Raw genomic sequence first — 26,366 nt, forward strand, 5'->3', positions numbered from 1 at the left:
ACTAAAAAGCTTTTCTATAAAGAACAGGAGTGTTTGGACTCTTTCAGAACAGAATTTCAATTCCTATTGAACCCTAATGAAACTGAAGAAATATCTCAGAAAATGGGCTGAGTGAAAAGAGTTAAAGCTCTAAACTTAAAGATGGTGGGAGAATCCCCCAGCAAAAAGAAAAACGAAGTATAACTGTCAAGAAAGAATTACAACTCTAACACATATAAGAATGAACAAATTACATATTTATAAGATGTATAAGAGGCTCCTAAGAACAATCCAGGAAGGTACTGAGCCAATGAAAAGATGACAGCGGCTAATTTGGAATTTGCACTCTCTGTGCCTCCATCCACAACTTTACAGCACTCATCAATTAATCCTGTCCAGCTATACAAGCAAGCTGCCACAGCCAGCTAAGGAGAGAAGAGCCTTGCAGCAGCAGTGAAAAGGCAACCTTCAACCCCCAATGGACATCACCAAGACTTCGACATGGAGTAGTGAGATGAAATAACTAAACCATTACCATGGGATTAGATTTGAAAACTCTTGTAATGATTTTATTGGAATATTGATATGCAATTGTAACTGAACAGTTTCTCCTGTTAATTACCAAATGGGTTAGATCATGTATTCCTGGAGAGAAGTCAGGGGCTAAACATCAGTAAACAGAAAAACAGTGGGATTTAACTGGATTTAAGATTTTTGGCTTAAGACAGATCTGTAGATGACTTTTTCTAAATAACTGGTTTAAATACTTTATTTAATTTGTTTGGATTTTAGTTGCTTACTTTTCCCATTTTAAAACTCTTTTAGCTTATCAATGGTAACCAAGCAGGACTCATCTGACCTTAAACAAAATTATTTTGCCCATCTATAGACAGTTTTCAGTTATCTAATGATATATTAAGATTGAACCCTCAATCATTTTGGGAAATAAGACCTTGGCCTCAACTTACCAAGAGAAAAGGGCCCCACCCAAGCCAGGTCTCCGCTCAAAAGTGTAATCTCTGTAGAAAAACTCTCCACAGAGAGACATCCAGAAGAGACGGTAATAGAAGTAACCTTTGTTTATCATTTGTGTTTTGATTAATGTTTTCTTTTACTTTCTTTAACTATCAAATAGCCAAGGTTAATAATTATGATCATTTGCTCAGCACAAATCGTGCTGTCCTCTATGGTATGTAAAAAAAAACCCTTTGCCTAAAATAGTGAGAGTCACATGCCTGTCTTGGCAGTAAAAGATAACTAGTAAGAGCTGGCCTGCCATTTCTTGTTTATCTAGACTAAATATTTTTAGTAACTTTTGGGATAAAATTACTTGGCACTCAACAATTCCTCTCCCCTTCCCTCCCTCCCCGCTCCCCTTCCCCCGTTTGCTCTCTGTCTTAAACTTTCAATCTAGAATAAATTCTTAGGCCAGAGTTGCTTCCTGGGAACCAGGCACTGATGTTTGGGCTGAGATTCCTGAAAGAGGTGTTTGCTTGCATGCCGTTTGTGACCCCCTCTGTCTAGGAGTGGAGTGTACAGAGTGAATAAACAGAATTACACTAAGAAAATATGCAGACACTATGTCACTGTTTTCTTTTCCAACAGGAAACTTACCTGCAAGGCCCCAACATCTGCTACTGCTCAACAGAGGGGCAACAGTATTATACCCATTTCATAGCTGAGTAAATGAAAGGACAGAATTGTTAGTGAAGTGACATGCCCAAGTGTAAGTTGGTAGCACAGCTAAGAATAGTACTGAGCTCTAACCATCCAATCACACTTCCCCATTCAGTTTTCCCTTAGGACTTGCTGAAGTTTGGAACTCTGTGTATTCTCTCTCCAGTCCATTTAGCAGATCACTGAGTTCTCTAACCCAGTGGATTTTGGGCTGGGAGAAGACAGTAAAAATCATTTAGTCCGCTGATATTTTCCTCTCCCTGTGCATGCCTAAAATGCAGCTAAGGTTCCTCAAACCCTTTTGATTTCATTAGAACTTCTACATATCTTTACAAGTCTTTAATCTCCTTGAGCACCAGAGTTTTCTGCTCTTCTCTTTAGCTGGCATTTTCAGGCTTTTCAATGTGTTTCTATCATATCAGTAATTTAAAGCAGTTAAAGAGCCTTTAATTTCATATGTTTATACTGGCAAAGCCCTTGGAGATGCATTCACTGTTTGCAGCATTTCTCCAATGTCAACTTTTCCTGTGCTGTTTGTTTTTCTTCATCCTCTGCAATCTGTGGAGCTCTGTGCTGCATTGCTGTGAGTTTAGGCTAATTGCATTGGCAACCACCTAGGGCCAGAACCTAAACAATAATTTCACACGCGAGAATTTACTCATGATTATTTTTGACCAACTTAGTGGAGAGAAAGAACCTCCTGCCACAAGACTCACATGAAATAATTGTGTAAGAATATTATAACAGGGTTACATATCTTAATAAAAATGTTCTCTTTATAGTAAGTGCAGACAGTTGAGAAAAGGAAATACCTCTCCATAATCTGTCTCAAATGAACCATAAGAATTGGGGTTTAGAGGAGAGATTTATTCCCTGGGTAAACTGGTATTAGTCAAGCAAAAAATTAATACTGTTATCTCCAAGTTGATCATGGCAATGTAGGTATTCTGAAACTAAGTAAATGTGACAGATGTTTGTTCTACAGATATCGTTAACAAAATATTTGGAGAGACTAAATAACTAATGGTAATCAAGAGAGAAAGGGGGTGGGAATGGGTTATTGGACAAGAGTCTGCTGGAACCTGAGATAAAAGGAAGTCAACACAGGTCAGACTGTTACCCTGTTACGACCACCCCTACCACCAATGCACTAATGAGACAATTTTGGAAGCTGCTCCATTTCACAGCCATGGTAAAACATTTCCTGGTTCATTTTTATACTTTCTTGTTGTTGTTATGTTGCATGATATAATTATGCTACAGCCTAAAGAGAGTTTGAGCATTTTTGAAAAATCACAATATTTAGACACCAGGAGGGTATTCTGTTTGGGGAGCCCCAGGGCACAGGAAGAGGATGTTTGAGAGAGTCAGACATTTTGCATTTAGTTACAAATGTCCTGTGTGGGTATGTGTGCTTATATAAATATATGTAAAGAGTGTGATAACATTGCAGTTTTGGCAAACATAGAAGCACTATCGTTAAAAGCAGAGAAAAATAAAAGAGAGAACTGAGCATGCAAAGAGCAAAATGACTTCAAAGGAGTTTAGGGAGGAATTAATGCAAATTTTAAAAGGCTCAATTGACTTAAATAATTTTATAGAGAATTAAAAGAATTCCAGACTTCCTAGGTTAAAAGCAATTTATCATAAACTTAGAGAAACTTCAGCTCTTCAAGGACCCAGTCTTGTTCCCACTAAAGAATCAATGAAAATTTTGTCATTTTCTGGCATCAATATTTGGCACCGGTAATAGAAATTTCAACAAGAAAAGCTCTTTTTTTCTGCTAGGAAAAAAAAGAGTGAGCGCAGCCACTGAAGCAAAATTAACAAGTAATAGTAATTTATATAATACTAGTGCTTACATCACACTTTCCATCCATTGATTTCAAAGTGCTTTACAAAGGAAAGTAAATGACCAGTCTAAGCCATACCATGCTGAGCATGTATTAACCTTAAAGAATATCTTCTGATTCCCCCTCTTCACAATTTTCAGAGGTCTTGATTGTTTACTTTTTTAAAAGCCAAATCCTGATCCCAGCCAAGTCACTAGCAAAACTCTTATTGAATCACAGAATCATAGGACTGGAAGGGACCTTGAGAGGTTATCTAATCCAGTCCCCTGCACTCAAGGCAGGATGAAGCATTATCTAGACCATCCCAGACAGGTGTTTGTTTAACCTGCTCTTAAAAATGATGGAGATGCCTCGCTAGGCAATTTATTCCAGTGCTTAACCACCCTGACAGGAAGTTTTTCTGAATGTCCAACCCAAATCTCCCTTGCTGCAATTTAAGACCATTGTTTCTTGTCCTGTCCTCAGAGGTTAAGAAGAACAATTCTTCTCCCTCCTCCTTGTAACAACCTTTTATGTATTAGAAAACAGTTATCATGTCCCCTCTCAGTCTTCTCTTTTCCAGACTAAACAAACCCAATTTTTTTCAATCTTCCCTCATAGATCATGTTTTCTAGACCTTTAATCATTTTTTGTTGCTCTTCTCTGGACTTTCTCCAATTCGTCCACATCTTTCCTGAAATGTGGCACTCAGAACTGGACACAATACTCCAGTTGAGGCCTAATCAGTGCGGGGTAGAGCGGAAGAATTACTTCTCGTGTCTTGCTTACCACACTCCTGCTAATACATCCAAGAATGATGTTTGCTTTTTTTTGCAACAATGTTACACTGTTGACTAATATTTAGCTTATGGTCCACTATGACCCCCAGATTCCTTTCTGCAGTACTCTTTCCCAGGCAGTCATTTCCCATTTTGTATGTGTGCAACTGATTGTTCCTTCTTATATGGAGTACTTTGCATTTGTCCTTATTGAATTTCATCCTATTTACTTGAGACCATTTCTCCAGTTTGTCCAGATCATGTTGAATTTTAATCCTATCCTCCAAAGCACTTGCAACCCCTCCCAGCTTGGTACCATCCGCAAACTTTATAAGTGTAATCTCTATGCCATTATCTAAATCATTGACGATATTGAACAGAACTGGACCCAGAACTGATTCCACTCGTTATGCCCTTCCCGCATGAGAAGTGGGAACACAATTTGATACAGAGTGAAGAAGCCAAATGACTTTCAACTTCTCTGTCTCTTATTTATCTTGTAAATAGCGCCAAGTGTGCAGACAGCATTTGAAAAGAAAAGCCAAACTAATGAGTCCCTTCCACTTACTCCAAGGTACTAATGGTAGCTCAATAGCTTAGGTCCAATACCTCTCTATGCTTTTCATTTTGCAATAAATAAAGGCTGACTCTTGGGATTTGGCACAAATTACACATTTTGTAAAGTTAAAAACAGCAACAAAATGCTTAGAGCTGAGCTGAAATGCTTCTTAATGAGATAAATAATACTGGGTGAGAGCCTAAGTCAGTAACTGAACTCACGTAGAGTGGAGCGGAAGGGGCAACAGGGCGATAATGGTACCTTCCTGCAGCACCAGGGCAAGGTACGGCTGCACAAGAGTGGCCCTAATTTATGCAACTGGCATAAGGTCCCTCAGGGCTGTTCCTGAGCTCCCTCAGGGACCTCACCTCATTGGGGGATAGGACATAGCTAGAGCTGGCTTCTTCCATCCCCCCTCCCTTCCCCATCCTTTTTAAAATCAAAATTGGATATTTTTCTAAAACATATGCTCTAGGTTACACAGGAATTGTTTCAGGGAAGTTCTAAGGCCTGTGTTGTGCACCCCCAACATGCTCCCTGCCTCCCTCTTTTCCTTTATAAAGGGAGCATTTGGGGAGAGGGGGTGGGAGATGGGAGGCACAGAAGGAAGTGGAGTTTTCCTCGGCACAAGGAGAATTCTCAGATGGCCACCGCTGGTGCATTACGGCTCTTTTGTGCCACTTACTGAAGAACCTGGCTCTAATATGTGTAGATTTTATGGGGCAGATTCTCGCCTATACTCTGGCTCCCTTTTACCAGTCTGCCAGTGCAAAGGGTCTGTAAAAATAGCAGGTCTGGTTGTATAGGGATTCCCTGAGCATGGGGGAAATCCCTGAATGAGGTAGGGTTACCATAGTAGTGCTTATACCACTCCCCATTCATAGCTCCCTGGCTTTGTAAAGCACCCGGCTGCACCTTTATTCATCAGCTTTCAGAATGTCCTCAGTGTTCCTCTAAAGCATCCCCAGAACATTAGCCCCACAAAGGTGCTATAAATATATTTTATCCTCTGAGGCTGAATACAGACCTATAAATACAGTATGTACTTTAAAAAAAAAGCATACAGCATCTGAGGTTGTGGAGTGGGAATCTGAGATACTAATTGTTGTCATACTGGCCGTTCCCTCCCTCTACTAACCCAACATCTTTCCTTCTTTCTGCAGAATGTGTCAGCTGCTATCATCAGGTGACTGGAGCTGTGATGTTACAGTGATCACTTTAAAAGTTTCCCCATTTTGTCCCACCAGTCTAAGAAATACACTCAATATCTAAAACAGGTGATACCACTGTGTCATGGATCCACAGGATTGGTGCTGTATTCCTAGCTTTTGAACAGTCTCCAGGAGGAACAGCTTCAGTGTAGCCAGACCTCCAAGGGGTCCCACTCTGCCTTCAGGGGCTTCAGCACTCCTGTTTCACACTCTGAGCTCTGATTATTAGGGACCAAGACTGTAGCTAGAACTGGAATAACATGAAATAAATGTCTTTAAGCACTACCTGACACTGGTATTAACTAAGCTACCCAGGTCATTCTTTGCAATGGCAATATATCTTCCTGGAAGCACACAGACTGAGCATTGTATAAAGTCTGAGAATCAAAGGATAAACTTGTTTTACCAGATTTCAATTTTATTTTACAGACTGCCCTGGTGCTTGCCATATTGTTCATGTCACTTACTACAGCAGTATCTGTGCCTTCAGATCAAATATTTCAGTATATTGAAGAACATCAAAATGAATACGTGCAGGTAAAGACCATTGCTGCACAGTAAAAATGTTTGCAATGTAAGTTTCTAGTCGTATGAATTCTCAAAGTAGGTTAGACTTTAAAAAATAAAAAATAAATCCTAAAATGGTTCAATTAGTGATCATAGCATACTTGGTATTTTACTTCTGGTCATCGTATTCTTTGCTCTTTTTGGATGAAAAGTGACATATGTATATATGCAATGAACTATTTTGGATAATATTTCATATGATTTTCATAAGAAAGTAGTAGCAATAATAATGAATACCTAGTTCTTGTATAGAGTTTTTCATCCTTAGATCTCAAAGTGTTTTACAAAGGAGTAAGCAGACTTATATCAGTTTTCTGTTTCTTTCTGCTAATAAACTTTAGCTTTCTAAAAGTACTACATACGGGGCAAGTATTTTTTAACAATAAATAGGATAAGGAATCAAAAAAGGCCAAAACCTCACCATTGGAGTTTTTAACCTAAGTAAGATATGCAACATTTTTCCTAGGACCCAGAGTATTCCGTGCATCTATAATAACAGAATTTATCACAGAATGCACCCTTTGCCAAACCGTTACTATAAGTTTGTGTTCTGGAATATAAACTTTATATATTTATATACTGTAGTGCTCATGATTGTGAAGATAAGCTTGAAAACCTGAGTTTTGTGTAAAATGATTCAATGTTGTCTTCCTCACTCTGCAGCCAGCCTGAAACAATACCTCTGAACTGACCTGTTCATTTCCAGTAGTTGTTGACACGGAAGCCTAAAGATGACACTTTAAATGTTGAAATTAACTATTCTGCTACTCATTATTTTAGCAGAAACATCCAGCTAAAGTTCCTCATCTAGTCCCTACCCAGCTACCAAAACTTCTAGCTTCTCCCCTGACAACTTCTACTATGCAGCTATGCACTGTGAATACAAAAAAAGCATACCATATTGGTAACTGGAAATGTGGGGACAGTTTAAAATAAAGGAATTAAACATCAAAATAAATAACACAAGGGACACTGTACTGATTTAATAAATCATTTTCATATTTAATGCATTAGAAAGCTAAATTTCAATGAACCTGCCATAAATTTACCGGCTAAATGTTAAAATATGACATCATAGGATTCCATGGTTGTAGCTTCTTAGAGCCCACTTTTAAAACCCTAATTCACACTGAGTTAGTACCTTTCTACATAGGAATTTGCATTTATTTCAATAGGACAACTGGTGGAGCAAGTTACAACCCAACCTGAATACATTGGCCAGAATTGGGTCCTCCTTGATTTCCATATGAAATGTAGTACTTGTGGCACCTTAGAGACTAACAAATTTATTAGAGCATAAGCTTTCGTGGACTACAGCCCACTTCTTCGGATGCATATAGAATGGAACATATATTGAGGAGATATATATACACACATACAGAGAGCATAAACAGGTGGGAGTTGTCTTACTAACTCTGAGAGGCCAATTAATTAAGAGAAAAAAAAAAAAAAAAAAAAAAAAAAAAAAAAAAACTTTTGAAGTGATAATCAAGCTAGCCGAGTACAGACAGTGTGATAAGAAGTGTGAGAATACTTACAAGGGGAGATAGTCAACGTTTGTAATGGCTCAGCCATTCCCAGTCCTTATTCAAACCGGAGTTAATTGTGTCTAGTTTGCATATCAATTCTAGCTCTGCAGTCTCTCTTTGGAGTCTGTTTTTGAAGTTTTTCTGTTGTAATATAGCCACCCGCAGGTCTGTCACTGAATGACCAGACAGGTTAAAGTGTTCTCCCACTGGTTTTTGAGTATTTTGATTCCTGATGTCAGATTTGTGTCCATTAATTCTTTTGCGTAGAGACTGTCCGGTTTGGCCAATGTACATGGCAGAGGGGCATTGCTGGCACATGATGGCATAGATCACATTGGTAGATGTGCAGGTGAACGAGCCCCTGATGGTATGGCTGATGTGATTAGGTCCTATGATGATGTCACTTGAATAGATATGTGGACAGAGTTGGCATCGGGGTTTGTTACAAGGATAGGTTCCTGGGTTAGTGGTTTTGTTCAGTGATGTGTGGTTGCTGGTGAGTATTTGCTTTAGGTTGGGGGGTTGTCTGTAAGCGAGGACAGGTCTGTCTCCCAAGATCTGTGAGAGTAAAGGATCATCTTTCAGGATAGGTTGTAGATCTCTGATGATGCGCTGGAGAGGTTTTAGTTGGGGGCTGAAGGTGACAGCTAGTGGTGTTCTGTTATTTTCTTTGTTGGGCCTGTCTTGTAGGAGGTGACTTCTGGGTACTCGTCTGGCTCTGTCAATCTGTTTTTTCACTTCAGCAGGTGGGTATTGTAGTTTTAAGAATGCTTGATAGAGATCTTGTAGGTGCTTGTCTCTATCCGAGGGATTGGAGCAAATGCGGTTATATCTTAGAGCTTGGCTGTAGACAATGGATCGTGTGGTGTGTCCTGGATGGAAGCTGGAGGCATGTAGGTAAGTGTAGCGGTCAGTAGGTTTCCGGTATAGGGTGGTATTGATGTGACCATCGCTTATTAGCACAGTAGTGTCCAGGAAATGGACCGCTTGTGTGGATTGATCTAGGCTGAGGTTGATGGTGGGATGGAAATTATTGAAATCATGGTGAAATCATGGTGAAATCATGCTCCAATCCCTCGGATAGAGACAAGCACCTACAAGATCTCTATCAAGCATTCTTAAAACTACAATACCCACCTGCTGAAGTGAAAAAACAGATTGACAGAGCCAGACGAGTACCCAGAAGTCACCTCCTACAAGACAGGCCCAACAAAGAAAATAACAGAACACCACTAGCTGTCACCTTCAGCCCCCAACTAAAACCTCTCCAGCGCATCATCAGAGATCTACAACCTATCCTGAAAGATGATCCTTTACTCTCACAGATCTTGGGAGACAGACCTGTCCTCGCTTACAGACAACCCCCCAACCTAAAGCAAATACTCACCAGCAACCACACATCACTGAACAAAACCACTAACCCAGGAACCTATCCTTGTAACAAACCCCGATGCCAACTCTGTCCACATATCTATTCAAGTGACATCATCATAGGACCTAATCACATCAGCCATACCATCAGGGGCTCGTTCACCTGCACATCTACCAATGTGATCTATGCCATCATGTGCCAGCAATGCCCCTCTGCCATGTACATTGGCCAAACCGGACAGTCTCTACGCAAAAGAATTAATGGACACAAATCTGACATCAGGAATCAAAATACTCAAAAACCAGTGGGAGAACACTTTAACCTGTCTGGTCATTCAGTGACAGACCTGCGGGTGGCTATATTACAACAGAAAAACTTCAAAAACAGACTCCAAAGAGAGACTGCAGAGCTAGAATTGATATGCAAACTAGACACAATTAACTCCGGTTTGAATAAGGACTGGGAATGGCTGAGCCATTACAAACGTTGACTATCTCCCCTTGTAAGTATTCTCACACTTCTTATCACACTGTCTGTACTCGGCTAGCTTGATTATCACTTCAAAAGTTTTTTTTTTTTTTTTTTCTCTTAATTAATTGGCCTCTCAGAGTTAGTAAGACAACTCCCACCTGTTTATGCTCTCTGTATGTGTGTATATATATCTCCTCAATATATGTTCCATTCTATATGCATCCGAAGAAGTGGGCTGTAGTCCACGAAAGCTTATGCTCTAATAAATTTGTTAGTCTCTAAGGTGCCACAAGTACTCCTGTTCTTCTTTTTGCGGATACAGACTAACACGGCTGTTACTCTGAAACTTGTCATATGAAATGTGTTCAGTTTACAAATAAAAAGATTCTTAATACATTTTAAATAAATGGCAGCCTTGCAAATTTGATCTGGAATCTACGACTTAAGCTGAGTTCTTTCCTTCAACATATCATCTTCAGTGATAAAGATTCTAATGACAAATTTAGGCCATCACTGACCCCTATACAACCTCATTGTTTAGGAAATATGTCCCCAAGGACACCTTTGCAAAACCATTTCCTTCAATGGATTTGTATAGGTGCAACTGTTCGGAATTTAACAAACAAACAATTCTACTGATGATGCACAAGAAGCAGTAGAATTCAGCTCTATCTCAACTGCATTGGCTCAACAGTGCTATCATTAGTGAAAAACAATAGAAACTTATTATTGCCACTAACAACAACAAAGAAGACCCTAAATACACATAAGGAACAGATTTCTGGAGTAAGAATGTGCCATTCATCCATAATCAATTTGCAGAGTAGAACCACATTTCAATTTCTTAGCTTTCTTAATTTGTTTAACCCACTTAGGTCCCAATGCAGGAATGTTCTGCATAGGAGAGAGGACCCTGTATCCATGAAGAGCCCATTGCAGGATTCAGGCCATAGTTGATATTTAAAAGCTATGTGAATGAGGATAGAACAATGAATGTGATTGTGAAGCTGTCTCGAGTAGCTCACGACCATGAGTGCCAGCCTCAGGGCAGACTGTCAGAAAGCAGGGCAGAAACCCCAAATTAGTTGTATGTCCTCCAATTTGATTTCAACCAATCCAGTCTCAAATGTGAATTCCTAAAGCATTATAACAGTTATATCATGGAGTCACAGGCAGACTCCTGGCCATTCCAGTCTATCTTGACACCCAGGCAAGCTGGAGTATGTGATAGATGGCCATTTTACATCAAAGATCAAAAAATATTCAGGTCACTCCTAGTCCCAAAGGACCAGTCGCTTACCCCAGGTAAATTGTACTCAGCTCTCAAACCAAGGACAATGCCTGTAGCCAGTCCTGTAATAAACTAACTAAAGATGTATTAAGTAAGAAAAGAAATGAGAGTTATTTATGAGGTTAAAACAGGAAACATACACACACAAATGAGTTACAGTCTTAGATTTTAAAAGGTAATATAAGCTTCTATAATAAGCAGCTCTATATGTCCCTTAGGGCTGACCCATGCAAGGCAGCATGGAGATCTCTTGCTTATGTTTAGGAATCTTTGCCCCTCAGAGTCTAACCAGCATAAAGATCCAGATCTTCTTGTCAAGGATTTTTATCCCCTTCACCCCAGAATCCAAACTGATAGAACAAGTGTCGGTGCCTGGCTCCTCTTCATGTAGGTGAGGAGGGCAATCAACCAGGTCTTTGTCCTCTTGATGCCTTACAATGGCTCATCTGGTTTCAAAGGCCCTCTTGTCTGCTGGACCAGCACTTTACACTAATTAATGCTTTTTTTCCTGTTTGGTGAGTTACATAATTACAGAGGTTTACACTGAAAACACTCAATATAAATTTATACCAAGCATTGTCTAAGCACTAAACACATTCTTATAACACTAATATCTAATTTATCTCTACTAATACACCGTAAGCCAGACTGGCTTCCAGGTCTGCATTTGTCAGTGTTCAGTGAGGCCCTGGGCCTTGGCATTAGCTGGCACCTGGTCTGTCAGCGTCACAATGATGTTTTCAGGTAACTTTCATTTCAGAGGGCTGTAACATCAGTTTAGAGTGATACACTGCATGTAGACCATCACCTTCAATTTTCTTATCCTGCAGAGACTCAAAGATTGGGTGGCCATAGAAAGTGACTCCAATGACCCTGCAAAGAGACATCTGGTTATAAACATGATGCTTTTGGCAGAAGAGAGGATAAGAAAGTTAGGTGGAACAGTTGAGATGGTAGATCTGGACATGCAAGAGGTAATACATTTTCACTGTGTTTTCAGGATACAAATCTAAATATCTATAACCAGCTTTTGTCTAGTGATATAACCGTGTTATCTAAGTGCTGTACAAATTAAGAAGCACACCTATAAAATGGGTTACCACTGTAACTGTAAGTATGGTTTTTCTTTGGCTTTTGCATCAATAAATAAAATGCAGACTACAAAAAAGGCCTCGTTTTATATACACAGGAACCAATAGTGTAATCCTGATGTATTAAGTGACCAGAATTTAAAGGGCCATCATCAACTTTAAAATCCCATTTACGAGGCAGGGGAGCCAGTGAGCTATGAAGATCCTTTCCTACCCTTTTTCAGAGGCCCAGAAGAGAGGATGTCAGGAGACAACAGGAAACATGATTTCTGTTCCTGACCCCCGAGGCTTAGAAGAAGTAGAACTGGGTGTCGGTGGAAGCATCTGCTTCCTAGCACTAGAGCTTCCAGAACTTTTCCTTATCCCCTTAAATCCGAGGCACTGCACACATCAGTGATGTTTTTAATGTTATGTGACTGGAACTAGGACCAACCTCCTGCAACAAAATGGTTTGCACGTCCCAAAGACTGTTTCTTATTTTGTGCTACAGCTAGCATTGTTACTCTTTTGCTGCATATATAACCATTCACTGCTCCAGAAAATTATATATTCTTGCATAATAGCCTCAGGATGTAGATTCTAGTCTGCTTCTATATAGCAGTCATTCTAAAATTATTTTTACAAGGACAGAACTAAACAGAAGACATTCAAAAATCAAGACAAGTAGGATCAAAATCATCCCTGGTGCAAACTCTAGTGACTTCATCATCTATAAATGCATGTTTTGGAAGCCTCTATCAATGTATATAATGAAATTCTGATTTATTTTAGCTACCCAATGGAAACAAAATCTCTTTGCCACCAGTTATTCTGGCAAACATTGTAAAAGATCCAAAAAAGCCTACCGTTTGTTTTTATGGGCATATGGATGTGCAGCCAGCAAAAATTGAGGATGGATGGTCAACAGAGCCTTACATATTGACAGAGAAAAATGGTAAGTGCTTGAGCTGCTTGAAAGCTTTCAGCAACTGGCTTATCATGTATACAGTCAGACCCTTTATCCTAAAGCAGCTTCTCTACCATGAAAGAAAAAGAGGAAGATCATTCAAATAACATAGAAACAAATAATTCTGTTCAGGGAAAATAGAAAACCTCCTGGGAAATGCCTTCCTTGTCTGTGAATAGATTTTCCACTAAAATCCGTTGAACTGCCCCCCCCCCCCTTATATGCAAAAATAAGCACTTGTCTTAAAAATACAGATGCACGGAAGATCTTGCGTCAAATTCAGATTGTATCTTGCACATATGCCTACACCAGAAATTAGAGCTGAAATTCTGAATCCACTGAAGCCATAGGAGTTTTGCTATTGACTTAAGTATAGCCAGGATTTCACCTGAGGTGTCCAAATGGGGTACAACTTTTGTGCCTCACTACTGGTGTTCCTGTCAAACACACAGAATCCATGCTCTGCTGTTCCTCCATGGCTAGAAAAGCAGGAGAATTCTGGGGCAGGAGGCATGGTTGAGACATTTAGCTCCCTTGATCAGCTATTATATTCCCCCATTCAGACTGCTGATGTTCCTGCTGAGTACTCTGTATGGATGGCTGTGCTGAATTTGTGGGCATTCCTGGTCTGATCAGAATAAGGGTGCAAAATCATATTGCTTTTGTACTATTATTTTCTGCCAGTTTTGGAAGGTAATGCTGAAGACAACCTCACTTTAGCCCTTCCATTCAGCTTGTTATAAAATTTCTCCTACTCAACTATCAGCTACCAAAGAACTTTAATTAGAAATGAGCATACAAAAGGAAGGGTGTCCAATATAAACATTTACTACAAGTAAATATGGACTTTGCACTTATTACAGTACAAATCCAATAATGGAATTTGGAATAGCAAAGGTAGAGTACTCCAGCTACATTTTGAACATCGGGGGATAGCTAGTCCTAGCTTCCGGAGACCTTGTTATTCAAATATGATTACTTTTTCTACAGACCACATAGAGCTCTGTGTTACATATACAACCTGTCAAAACACTATTTTAGTTGTATGCAAGATCATAAATAGAAGGAGGAAATACTATGGAGCTTAAAGATTTTATATTTATTAATAGTTTAAAGAGTAATTTTATTTTAAAAATTAATTCAGTAAAATATTGCATCCTGGGGCTATATATTTATTGGGTCCCAGTGATTTCCACATCAGATATGGTCAGCTTACAAGTAAAAAGATAATTTTCTAAAAGCCATCCTCGCAAATTCATCCTGAGCTCTGAAAGTCTAGCTGGTTTCTTTCCTACTTGTTCAGTGCACAATGATGAGAAATAAAATTTCTACAGATCAACTATGCCTCTATTACACCTGTGCAACATCAATGTCTGCACTTGCCTAATGAACTAACTTTATTAGTTATCCTAATCTCATTCTATTTGTTTTGAAGGCAATCTCTACGGACGAGGTGCATCTGATGACAAAGGACAAGTTCTGGCTGTGCTGAATGCAATTGAAGCACTTCAAAAACATGCATGTGACTTTTTCTTCCTTTATCAATCAGTTTGCTATTTGCAACTATGTAACCAATTGCTTATAAAACTTTTTGAAACATTTCCTTATAGGAACTTCCTGTTAATGTAAAGATTCTGCTTGAAGGTATGGAAGAAGTAGGGTCCATTGGGCTAAATACGCTAGTTGAACAGAGAAATAGTACATTTTTTTCTGACGTTGATTACATTGTGGTCACTGACTCCGCATGGCTCAGCAACAAACCTGGTATTACATATGGGACAAGAGGAAACTGCTACTTCTTTGTTGAGGTTAGTGCAAAAAGAAGCATGATCTTATACTCTCATTAACTGAATATTACCTGAGTATTTATCAAGTGGCTTTATATTTATCCAGGTCCAAACACTAATAGCCCTACTGACTATATAAACTCACAGGGTTAAAGGGAGATATAGGATTATACAGTGATTCCATCTCTGTTATATATGGTAGTAATTTTAAGGCTGAACTAAAGGAATCACCACTTTCTAGTACTGGTATATAGAAATAACAATAGTAAGTTCACATATAAGCACATTATGGGTCAAATTATCCTTTCAGTTGTACCAGTACAACCTCACTGAAATTAACTAAGAGGAGAATTTGTCCCTCTATATATTCAAAGGGCTTTACAAAATATTAGCTAATGAATTAAGGATTTTCTGTACATGCCAGTCTCCAAGGAATTTATCTGGGATCATGAAATACATAGGATTTAAGGTTGCAAGCAGAGATTTATCATTGGTCGGGCTAGTGGTCTATCTTGATAAATTATAACAGAAAGTCATAGTCTGATAGCAGGGAGAGAGAAAAAGGCAGAGGTCATGAATTTATAATGACAAATGACAAAAAATAGGCCACACTATTTTAATCAAAATATATTTTTTTTCTATAAAAACTACTTCATTCTCTATAATCTATTAGCTTAAAATGATTTAAAACTCTTATTCTGGTGCCTCTTGGTTCAACAGCAGTGCAGGAAGTTGAAAGTATAGCTCCTGCTTTATCTTCTTCAGCACTGCTTCCCTGCCTCTGCCTCTGCAAAAGGCAGCTAGGGCACCAGTGTTGTGCAGGCATCTCTCATCATGTCCACTTCCTAGCTATGTAAACACCATAATGTTTTACTAAAAAAACCAGAAATATTGTGCCATTTCATAGTAAGCCTGCCCCCAATGACAGGACAATAAAAATGGAACTGGGCACATCATTTTTGTGCTGAAAGTTTCATCCTGATTGTCCAGAAAATATTTATTCTACAGTACATGTGGAATAATAGAAAAAATGAAAATGTCAGTTCTCATTTTTAATACCCTGCATGTTTTTAAAAAATATGGCTCTCCAGATTGTCAGACTAGCCTGTCAGCATCAGAAGAAGTAAATGGATAATAGATTCTTTAATATTAAGTCAAATAAATATTATTTAAAGAAAGGTGCATTAGCACATTTGTTTTTTTTCCACAGTGATGGAAAAGAGAACAAAACTGCAAGCAAAACAAAAAACAATAACATATAAATTGTGGTAATATACCTAGAAATCCTGAAATGAAAATGACCATAGACTTTTCCTGTTGAATTAAACTGAAAGCTTACACAGCCTTCTCCATGGCTTGTAAAGGAAGTATCAAGTGTGTTCATCTGTGCTATTTTTGCAGGTAGAATGTGCTAAACGAGACTTACACTCAGGGGGCTTTGGAGGAATATTACATGAAGCAATGAATGACTTAATATTTCTATTAAGTAAGTATTGCTTTAATTATCTATGAATAAATGTCATGTTCCAGGTCTGTCATGTTCCATTTCAAAGCATATCAGGTATTGTTCTGATCCCCACCAACTAAAAGCACAGGAATAAAAAAACATGAATTACATGTACTGGGCCTGGTACTGACATTGTTACTCAGACAAAACTCCTATTAATTCTCATAAGACATTTTCTTAGTAAGGACTAAGTAAAGAAGACTTCTGGTTTCGATCCATAGTATGCATAATTGCAAATGCTGCAGCATTTGATCCAACGGTGTAATTTACTTTAAATATATAGGACCAAGTTAATTTAAATGGGCAATTCACAAAAAAAGGAACAACTCTGTGGAAGTAGGGATGGCAGAATTAGGCCCATATTTATTTTAAAGCAACACCAGCAACCTGTGTTTACTTTAATGTGTTTGTAACATTGCAACCCCAATTCTGTTTGTTTCATGTACCATGTATTGGATAATAACATGAAAGGATTCTGTATTGTTAAAGCAACTATTTAAACAGGTATTGCAACTGCAGCTAGCATTCAAACTGTGTGCAGACAAACAGACTTCCTGGTGTCTCCTCCAAACTCTTTCCTCCTGCAACTTGAGCTCCTCCCTCCAAGTCCCATGGGGGTTGCTACAAGGTTTCTTACAGTATGTGTGTTTTAACTACTTTAATGCAGTTTTAAGGTTGAGATTTTAATCAAATGAAGAGTATCTTTGTCAGTTAATAATTCACTACAGAAAGAAATTGCGCCATCCAAAAGCAGCAGGCCTAGCTCGCAAGCGAAGTGTGAAAGCAACTCTCCTTTTAGTAATAGGTAAACCTAGGTTTAGTCCAAAGGTCATAGCTTTTAAATAAAAGCATTAATCTCCAAAGAGAGGAGACAAAAAGGGACAGAGGCTTTAGGTGAATTTGGTAGAAAATGAATAAAGCAAAGAGACGCTCAGAATAGGAGATAATGTGCAGTAAAAGGACATTGAGCAATTAAAGTAATAAGACTACTGCACCAGAGATTGTGGGGAATCCACCCATCTAAGAACTAACCAGGCCGCAATCTGTTAGCTTTAAATGTGGAAGAAGATTAGGTTTATTTGCATTGGTATGGACTTCCTCTTTATGTATCCAGCCACTGCTTTTTCAGTTGCAACCTACTTTGACTCCCATTATTTATTCACCTCAGGGTACATTATTTAGGTTTTTTTCTAAAGTTCCGTGCAAGTAAGTTGAAAAGTTAAGGAGGGATTTTGTTGTAAGAAAATGGTGATGAGCAATGCTCATTCTGAGTAAAAGCACCTAATTTTATGTATCTAATCTCTGTGGCTGATAGCTGTAGAATGTTTTTAATGTGTCTATCACAACAGTATATAAGGTAACAATATGTGCACCGGGTGTGCAAATTTACATATCTACATGTTTTTCTCCTACATACATAAATTGTCCCCACTGTTAATTTATTTGTGACAAAACAGAATCACCCTCCTGTAGTTATTAAATTTTAATTATAATACTGATTAACAATACAATGTAAGTTTTCAAAGTTTGATGTACAGCACCTTGCATCTTTTTTTCCTCCATTGGGTTTCTAAGAGCCTCATGGAGATTAACTGCCCTGATCCTTCTCCTTTTCTACTCCCTTTCCTGCATAAGTCTCTCTTCAGGAGGACTTTTCCTCCAGAAGTTTGATTTACCTGGACCTTGTCAGCTCATAGACTGCGTCTACACTACAAGCTAGGGGTGTTATTTCCCTGCTTGTGTGCATATATACTCACGCTAGCTCTAAGCTCTAAACTAGCGTGAGTATAAATAGCAGTGTACCTGGGGTTGCACAGGTGGTGGCCAGGGTAGTGGCAGCAGCAGCACAGGCACAAGTAGCAACAGAGGAGGCATAGCTGAGCTGTGCTGAGTACTTACTCAGTAGTTTCAGGTGAGTAAATATTTAGCATGACGACTCAGCTGTTCCTCCGTGACTCCACTGTTATTTATACTTGTGCATGCTTGCCGAGAGGTAATGTGAGTATATGTACAACAGCAGGGAATTCATACCTCTGGCTCACAGTGTAGGTGTAGTCCATGTATCACAAGAGGGGTCACAAATTACTTTCTGTCTCAGGAAAAAGTGTGGTGCCTTTCCAATCCCTGCTGCTCCCAAAGACCACAATTCATTTTAGGATTCAAATTTATATCTCCCATATGACAGTGCCTTGAGTTGCCACTAAATCACAGCTGTAAATAAATGGTTAATTGTTACACATATACTTAAATTAGGCTCAGAAAACTACAGAGCTTGAAAACTGCAATTATAAGTGACATTAAAATATAACAGTAAGGTCAATATTAAACATGAAAACCATCTCTGCACAGTTTTTACAGACATTTTTTGTTGCAGATTTCTGTTGTCCCTGCAGTGCTTATTAGACATGAATCTTCTTTTTCTAGACCAATTAAAATTCATTTGGATTTTTCTCTAGACACCCTGGTAGATTCCTCTGGTCATATCCTGATCCCTGGAATTTATGAAGCAGTAGCTCCTCTCACTGAAAAAGAAAAGAAACTCTATGAAGGAATTGAATATGACCTGGACCAGATTATGGCCAAATATGGAATAGAAGAGTTTCATAACAAAACTAAGGTATATGTTACATTTATTTTTATATTGGTAATAGAATTTTCCTTCACTGGTTTCAGGCTTCTCAGTTGGAATAATAAATCATAGTCATTACTAAGTCAGTGGGGTTCTTTCCATTGACTTCAATGGGCTTTGAATCAGGCCCTAAAATCAGGGGTTCCTTCAAATCTTTCAATCTCACCAGTGCTGGGACCCTATGTGTTTTACTTGTCTTAGATTTTAGCAAGCTCTTCAGGGCAGGGACAACTACTTCTATATGTATCACTAACACAAGGGGACCCAATCAAGATTAGGCCCTTTGGACAACATGGCAATATAAATATTAAATGACGGTGGTCAAGAACAACTTTTGCTTTGTGATAGGATCACAGATTGCCAGAATTCTACCAACAAAATTCTGTTCTCGGTTGAACAGGTACTTCAGTGGGGGTTTCACCCATATAACTGAGTGCAGAATTTGGCCCAACCGAGAAGTCTTTTATTTGCTAATACACCTATCTCTTGGAAAAACCTGCAGAATCCTTATAGTACCCACTGCAAAAGTGACACCTTAGTCAGCAAAGAGATAAATGGTCATGCTCTGTGACTAACATAGAGTAAGGATTTGGGTATCCCAATATATAAAACTATGGACTATATATAAAATAATATATAAAATAATATATAAAACTATTGAAGACTGTGACTCACCTAAAGACATGACCCCCTTAAAAATACATTTATTAACTAAAATATTGGTCACTGTTCTATTTTTAATGCCACTTAGGTTTTTCTTTCAGTTGACATATGTAACATCCATTATCACTCATGGAAGTTGTGGGCCCATATCACAAGGAAATACACTGATTGGGCATTCTGAAGATGCAAAATTAGTATAAAATCTGTATTTCATGTGGTGTGGTTTGTTCTGAATGCTCATGACTGATCTGATATCATATAAAGCACCTTAAATGTTGAAGCTAAGATACCTACAAACCTAATATTTATATTTGAGATACTGTACTTCCACTGACTTGCTTTGTGGGCTTGAGAAAGATGAATTCTATGCACTTCTATAGTGGCAATACTATAAATGCTTGAAAGCTGGATATTTTATATGTAACAGATATTATGGTGTAATAAATGGATCTCTTTCATTTTGTTACAATGAGTTACCTTTAAGAAAAAACAAGCCGTGGAAGATTTGGCACAGTCAATCTCTAGGCAGATTTATATATAGCACACTTACATACACAAAGAGTGGTTTCATGTGGAAAAAATAATACTGAGACTGCTTGTCTAAGAATCATACATGCAATCTGTTATTGTGAAGTAACATGAAGTGCTAGGTAATTACAGATTATTGTTTAATGCCTCCTCTGCTTTAATATATTTACATTTTTTGCATCTTCAGGAAGAATTATTAATGCAAAGATCACGCTATCCATCTCTTTCCATCCATGGAATCGAAGGAGCTTTTTCTGCACCTGGAACTAAGACTGTAATCCCTGCAAAAGTAACTGGAAAGTTTTCAATACGTGTGGTGCCGAACATGGAGCCTTCTGTAGTAAAGAAACAGGTAGGATGGTGGATCCTTCCTTTTTTAATTCCTCCTATACCTGTTTATTGCATTCACCGACTTCAAAATGAATGAGTTCTGCACCTGTGAGCTTAGAAGCAAGTTGTTTCTTGGCTACATTTTTGATACTCTGTCCCCTCCTGAGCTGCACTTTGAACTGCTTGGTTGTAGCTGAGGATCTGAGTTTCTGCTATATAAGAAGAAACTAATATAGGGGCATGTATGTCTCCAAGAAGAAATATGATAAAAAAGAACATGTTAAAAATGTCGTACTACAGTTTCACTATCTATAATGTACCTATCCCAACAACAGAATCTAGATGTAAATAATATGCGGTCACTCCATATCCCTTTGGCTGCAAATTCAAAAGCATCTATCATTTTCCAAGATCAAATACAAATGACAACCATCAGATTCTGACAAAACTATGGTTTGGTCCCAGGGTTAATTAGGGTTACCATATTTAACAAATAAAAAAAGTGGACCCTCCACGAGGCCCTGGCCCCGCCCGTTTCCCACTCCAGCTCCGCCCCTTCCTCGCCCTAACTCCGCCCCCTCCTCCCTCCCACTCCCAGCCACGCGAAAAGAGCTGCCCGAGCGCTACCGGCTTCACGGTTTGCCGGGCAGCCCCCAGACCCTGCGCCCCCGGCCGGCACTTCCCCAGCGCAGCCGAGCGCTACGGGCTTTGGGCAGCCCCCATGCCTCCGGACCCTGCGCCCCCGGCCGGGCACTTCCCCTCCTGGGCTCCGGCGGCGCAGAGTCCGGAGGCATGGGGGCTGCCCAAAGCCCGTAGCGCTCGGCTCTTAAACAGAGCCGAAGAGTCAGGGGAGGAGCAGAGCCGCCGTGGCCGGAGGCTCTGCTCCTCCCCTTACTCTTCGGCTCTGTTTAAGAGCCGGGCTGCCCGAGCGCTACTGGCTTCGGGCAGCCCCCATGCCTCCGGACCCTGCGCCACCGGAGCCCGGGAGGGGAAGTGCCCGCCGGTGGCTGGGGTCCGGAGGCAAGGGGGCTGCCTGAAGCCCATAGCGCTTGGGCAGCTCAGCTCTTAAACAGAGCCGAAGAGTCAGGGCAGGAGCAGAGCAGCTGCGGGAGGGGAAGTGCCCGGCCGGCATTTTCACGGACATGTTCGGCTTTTTGGCAATTCCCCCCGGACGGGGGTTTGATTGCTGAAAAGCCGGACATGTCCGGGAAAAACTGGACGTATGGTAACCCTAGGTTAATCAATCTCCACTTACTTCTGAATAGGTCCGTTGACAGCACCAACAGATGAAGATCTCTGCCTCAGCCAGTATAGGAGTAGAGGGTTGACAGCAACAAAAAACCAGCATAGCTGGAACTCCCTTCCCACGCTATAAAAATTTCACTTTCATTATGTGTCCAAGCAGTGAGATTCTTGAGCTGGATTCTTATTTCATATCTTGAATGTGCAGTGTCGTTGTAGCTGTGTCGGTCCCAGAGTATTAGAGAGACAAGGTGGGTGAGGTAATATCTTTTATTGGACCAAATTCTGTTGTTGGTCCAGCAGAAGATATTACCTCACCCACCTTGTTTCTGTAACATTTTGAGCATTGCAGTTGTGCCTCTGACAAGTCAGAGTTTTAAACAAATGCACACCCAGATGATTTTTTTCTCTATGTACTGAATTAAATAAATATTTTCATGTCACTACAATTATTTTCTTTAGGTGACTGACTATTTGAACAAGAAATTCACTGAACTGAACAGTCCTAACAGCATTAAAGTAACCAGTAGCATAGGAACAAAGCCCTGGCTATCTGACATAAATGAACCTCAGTATTTGGCTGCAAGGAAAGCAATTAAAAGAGGTTTGGTTGTTTTATAATATGTGGATTATTTGGTACACAACTATGTCACCTTTTGAAAGTATTATCCATAGAAATGAAACCAGGGTATTTCCCTTATTCTGTCTGCACATATTCTTATTGTCCACATAATGCTTTCTAATTTTGACATATTTGTATAGAATTGCATTTTCATACATAGCAGCTTTTATTGTTTGTTGATATGTTTGTTGATATTGACTTGCAAGCAATATTAATGTACATTGTTAACATTTTACTACACTGATGATCACATATATTACACACAGATGTGTCATTCATTGCTCTTACCGTTTTTCAGCTCCCGCTGTAACTTGTCTTCAGATGAATACTATTTGTGGCTAGGGGACAGATCCCTGTGCCCGTGTAGAATAACATTGGCTTCAGCACTACAAGTGTGTGTAAGGCTCCGTTCAGGGGTGGCTCCAGACACCAGCGCAGCAAGCGCATGCCTGGGGCAGCAAGCTGTGGGGGGCAGCCTGCCGGTCGCTGGGAGGGCGGCAGTCAGGTGGCCTTCAGTGACGTGCTTGCGGGAGGTCCGCCAGTCCTGCGGTTTTTGCGGCAGGTACGCCGAAGCCGCAGGACCGGCAGATCCCCTGCAGAAACGCCACCGAATCTGACCACCTGCAGGCGTGCCACCGAAGGCCACCTGACTGCCGTGCTTGGGGCGGCAAAAAACATAGAGGCGCCCCTGGCTCCATTGTAAAGTCATTTGTAGGAACAGGAACTTAAGTTAGCTAATGAATACTGCCCACAGGCAGAACACACAAGTATGGGCGAGGGTGAATTCTAATACTTTGAATCCAAGCTTAACAACACCAGATCATAACTTTTTTAGCGGAAAAAGGAAATATCTTTAAGAAGTCCCCATAAGTCTCCCCATCCAGCCCCTCCAACAAAAAATGTAGAAAACAAGTTTATATCCAAATAATGCCTTTAGTTATTCAAATATAAAAGCGGGAAGGATAGTTCATTAAGCTTGTAGAAATTCAGATTAATTTTTTATAAAGCTTATGTTATCTTCACTCCTAGTGTTTGGAAAAGAGGCTGACATGATCCGTGCAGGTGGAACAATTCCAATTGCCACACATTTTCAGGAGGTGACTAGAAAGAGTATAATGTTACTAGGAATAGGAGGACCTGACGATGCTCCACATGGGCAAAATGAAAAGATCAGCAGGTATTTTTTACTCATTTTCTTAAAAAGTTTTAAAGTGTTAATATAATTTCAGAAGAAAAAATATACAATACTGTGACAAATAACCCCCCCTCCCACCTTGAATTTACATCACTTTTTCACATGTACATGTAGAACTCCTAGATGTTATTTGGAAAAAGTGGTGTAAATGCAGGCTCCTCACCTCAAATGCTGCTATTTTCCCTTCTCAAAAAACTGTAGTCAAATAATGAACTAAAACATATTTGGATTTTTAGGAATTAGTCATTTGAAAACATCCAAGTTGAAGAGCTCCTTTAAAGTAATCAAGTTGGTTAAAATGTGTGTGCCTTCACCCGGATGCTTTCTTTCCTACTTTTCTATGTCCTTGATTCACTTCAACACTTGTATTGCAGTTCTAATGACTGACAGTAGTCAAATTAACTGAAGTTGGCACAGTTTTTAACACAATATCAGTGCATTTGGTAGTGAATGATTTCTTGCATTAACTAATGAGAAGCAGTTTGATAAAAGATGCACGAGGGGATAGCCTGTGAATGTTTTGTTTTAGTGAAACTATAATTAATACTTGAATTTCATACATACAGCTACTGGAAGGTAAACATAGTGAATAATTTGAAGCTAAAAAGGAGGAACACACTTTAATTAAATAAAAATCTACCTCCAAGGAATCTACTGCAAGTTTTATTCTTGATGCTGAACAATAAGTGTTTCATTTTTATGTAACTATCTTATTTGGAATTTGAGCACAACCTGCAGCTTCTGTTCAAGTGGCTGAGGTAAAATATAGGGCCAAATTCTTTCCTCAAATCACTGTGTGTGTGTGACTCCCATTACCTTCCCTAGGAGTTCCATGACTATAGCCAAGGGTATAATTTAGGACTCAGTTCTGCAAACATATTACTTGAATAATTGTATTCACGTGAGTAGTACCAATGATTTCAGTTAAACATGTATACATTTTCACAGGATAGGGCGTGAGCCAAAGCCAGCTGAAATCAATAAGTCTTTCCATCGACTTCAGAGGACTTTGGATCAAGTTCTTAGGGTAAAAAGCAACAGAGGGTCCTGTGGCACCTTTAGGACTAACAGAAGTATTGGGAGCATAAGCTTTTGTGGGTAAGAACCTCACTTCTTCAGATGCAAGTAATGGAAATTTCCAGAGGCAGGTATAAATCAGTATGGAGATAACGAGGTTAGTTCAATCAGGGAGGGTGAGGTTCTTAGGGTAAAATTTTCAAAAGGTACTTACAAAATGCTCCAATACATCTGTTAGTCTATAAGGTGCCACAGGACCCTTTGTTGCTTTTTAGGTACCTATAGATGCAGATAGGTGTCTTTAGATGCCCAAATACCTTTAAACATCTGGTCCTAAGTGATTTAGGAGCCTAATTCTAATTTTCTTGACTTTCAATGAGATTTATAGTGCCAAGTCATTTTTGAAAATAGGATGTAGACATCTAAGTCACTTTGGCCTTGCAACACTGAACAGAGCAATGTCTAAATACTTTTAAAAATGTGGGCCAAGGCTCCTAAGTCATTTAAGCATTTTTGATTTTTCTCTTGGTCCTTAGTTATTTTGTGTGACATGACAGCTAATGATTCAAGCTTAAATAGCAATCAAAATTAAAGCCAAAGCCGTCAATATATTTATCTGACTACCTGAGTCATGACATTGTGTGCATGAAGATTCACAGATTTTCAGGCCAGAAGGGACGATAGTGATCATCTCGTCTGACCTTCTGTGTAACACAGGACATAGTAATTCCTGCAACAAGCCCAATCACATTGTTGAACTTCAGCATAGCTTTTAGAAAAGCATTCAATCTTGATTTAAAGTGATGGAAAAATCTATCACATATTCCTTGATAAGTTTGTACGAAGATTGTCTTTACTGTAAAAAATTTGTTTCTTATTATCATTTATTTCCATGTGAGACAGTATGTGAGTATATCTGAAGAACTCCTATGTTGTGTACAGTGAAATTATACTGTTGGCTCTGTTTTCTTTTAGGTATAATTTCATTGAGGGAACAAAACTATATGCAGCTTTTCTTCAAGAACTTGCTACTGTGTAAAGAAAAAAGAATACAGCTTAGTAAACCTTTATAACTATCTGTATTTGCTTGTTTGATAAGCACATATCACAGAACATATTGGATTTCACAGTTATCCTGAGTTCTTTTTTTTTCAAAATTTTAATCTTAGTTTTAAAAAAGAAATTGAACATGAAAAAACAAACACAAAATATCTGATGAAGAACACAGTACATGATATGACTATTATCCCTTTTATATTGCTTCAAAATTAGATTACTATACATAAGAAAGTAATTCACCTTTTCTTAGTAATAGCAATGACTTTTTTTTTTTTTTTTTTACAAATAGCATTGGACTCAAATGGAATGCTTAATATCAGCTGCTGATCTACTAACTGAACAGAACCTTCAGTTTTCTGAGATTTTTTTTAAGGTAGCCCTTACTGAATTTGTCTTTGATTGACGAGATTAGCCCAAGTAGCTTAAACAAATATGTATTTTAAACCATTAACTTTATAACATGACTAAAAGATAAATTTACGT

At 39.1% G+C, this 26,366-nt stretch overlaps 1 protein-coding gene across 5 annotated transcripts; it reads left to right on the forward strand.

Moving 5' to 3' along the window:
- The first annotated feature begins 393 nt into the window (after positions 1-393).
- On the forward strand, positions 394-25,957 carry LOC128831039 (beta-Ala-His dipeptidase-like). Of its 5 annotated transcripts, none has more exons than XM_054017083.1 (13): positions 395-488; positions 2,642-2,848; positions 6,467-6,574; positions 12,098-12,241; positions 13,130-13,292; positions 14,740-14,822; positions 14,915-15,112; positions 16,493-16,577; positions 19,055-19,215; positions 20,606-20,770; positions 22,453-22,594; positions 23,642-23,789; positions 25,800-25,957. In XM_054017083.1, the coding sequence occupies exons 2-13, from the start codon at positions 2,810-2,812 to the stop codon at positions 25,861-25,863; spliced, it is 1,500 nt and encodes a 499-aa protein (XP_053873058.1). In that variant the 5' UTR covers positions 395-488; positions 2,642-2,809; the 3' UTR covers positions 25,864-25,957. The 5 variants fall into 5 exon arrangements, with proteins under 5 accessions (XP_053873059.1, XP_053873058.1, XP_053873061.1 ...); XM_054017086.1 differs by lacking the exon at positions 2,642-2,848 and adding an exon at positions 5,990-6,103; XM_054017085.1 differs by lacking the exon at positions 395-488 and adding an exon at positions 5,990-6,103 and having other exon boundaries at positions 2,786-2,848.
- The last annotated feature ends 409 nt before the right edge of the window (positions 25,958-26,366 follow it).

The sequence above is a fragment of the Malaclemys terrapin genome, chromosome 2, assembly GCF_027887155.1.
Source record: "Malaclemys terrapin pileata isolate rMalTer1 chromosome 2, rMalTer1.hap1, whole genome shotgun sequence".
Classification (NCBI taxonomy): domain Eukaryota; kingdom Metazoa; phylum Chordata; order Testudines; family Emydidae; genus Malaclemys; species Malaclemys terrapin.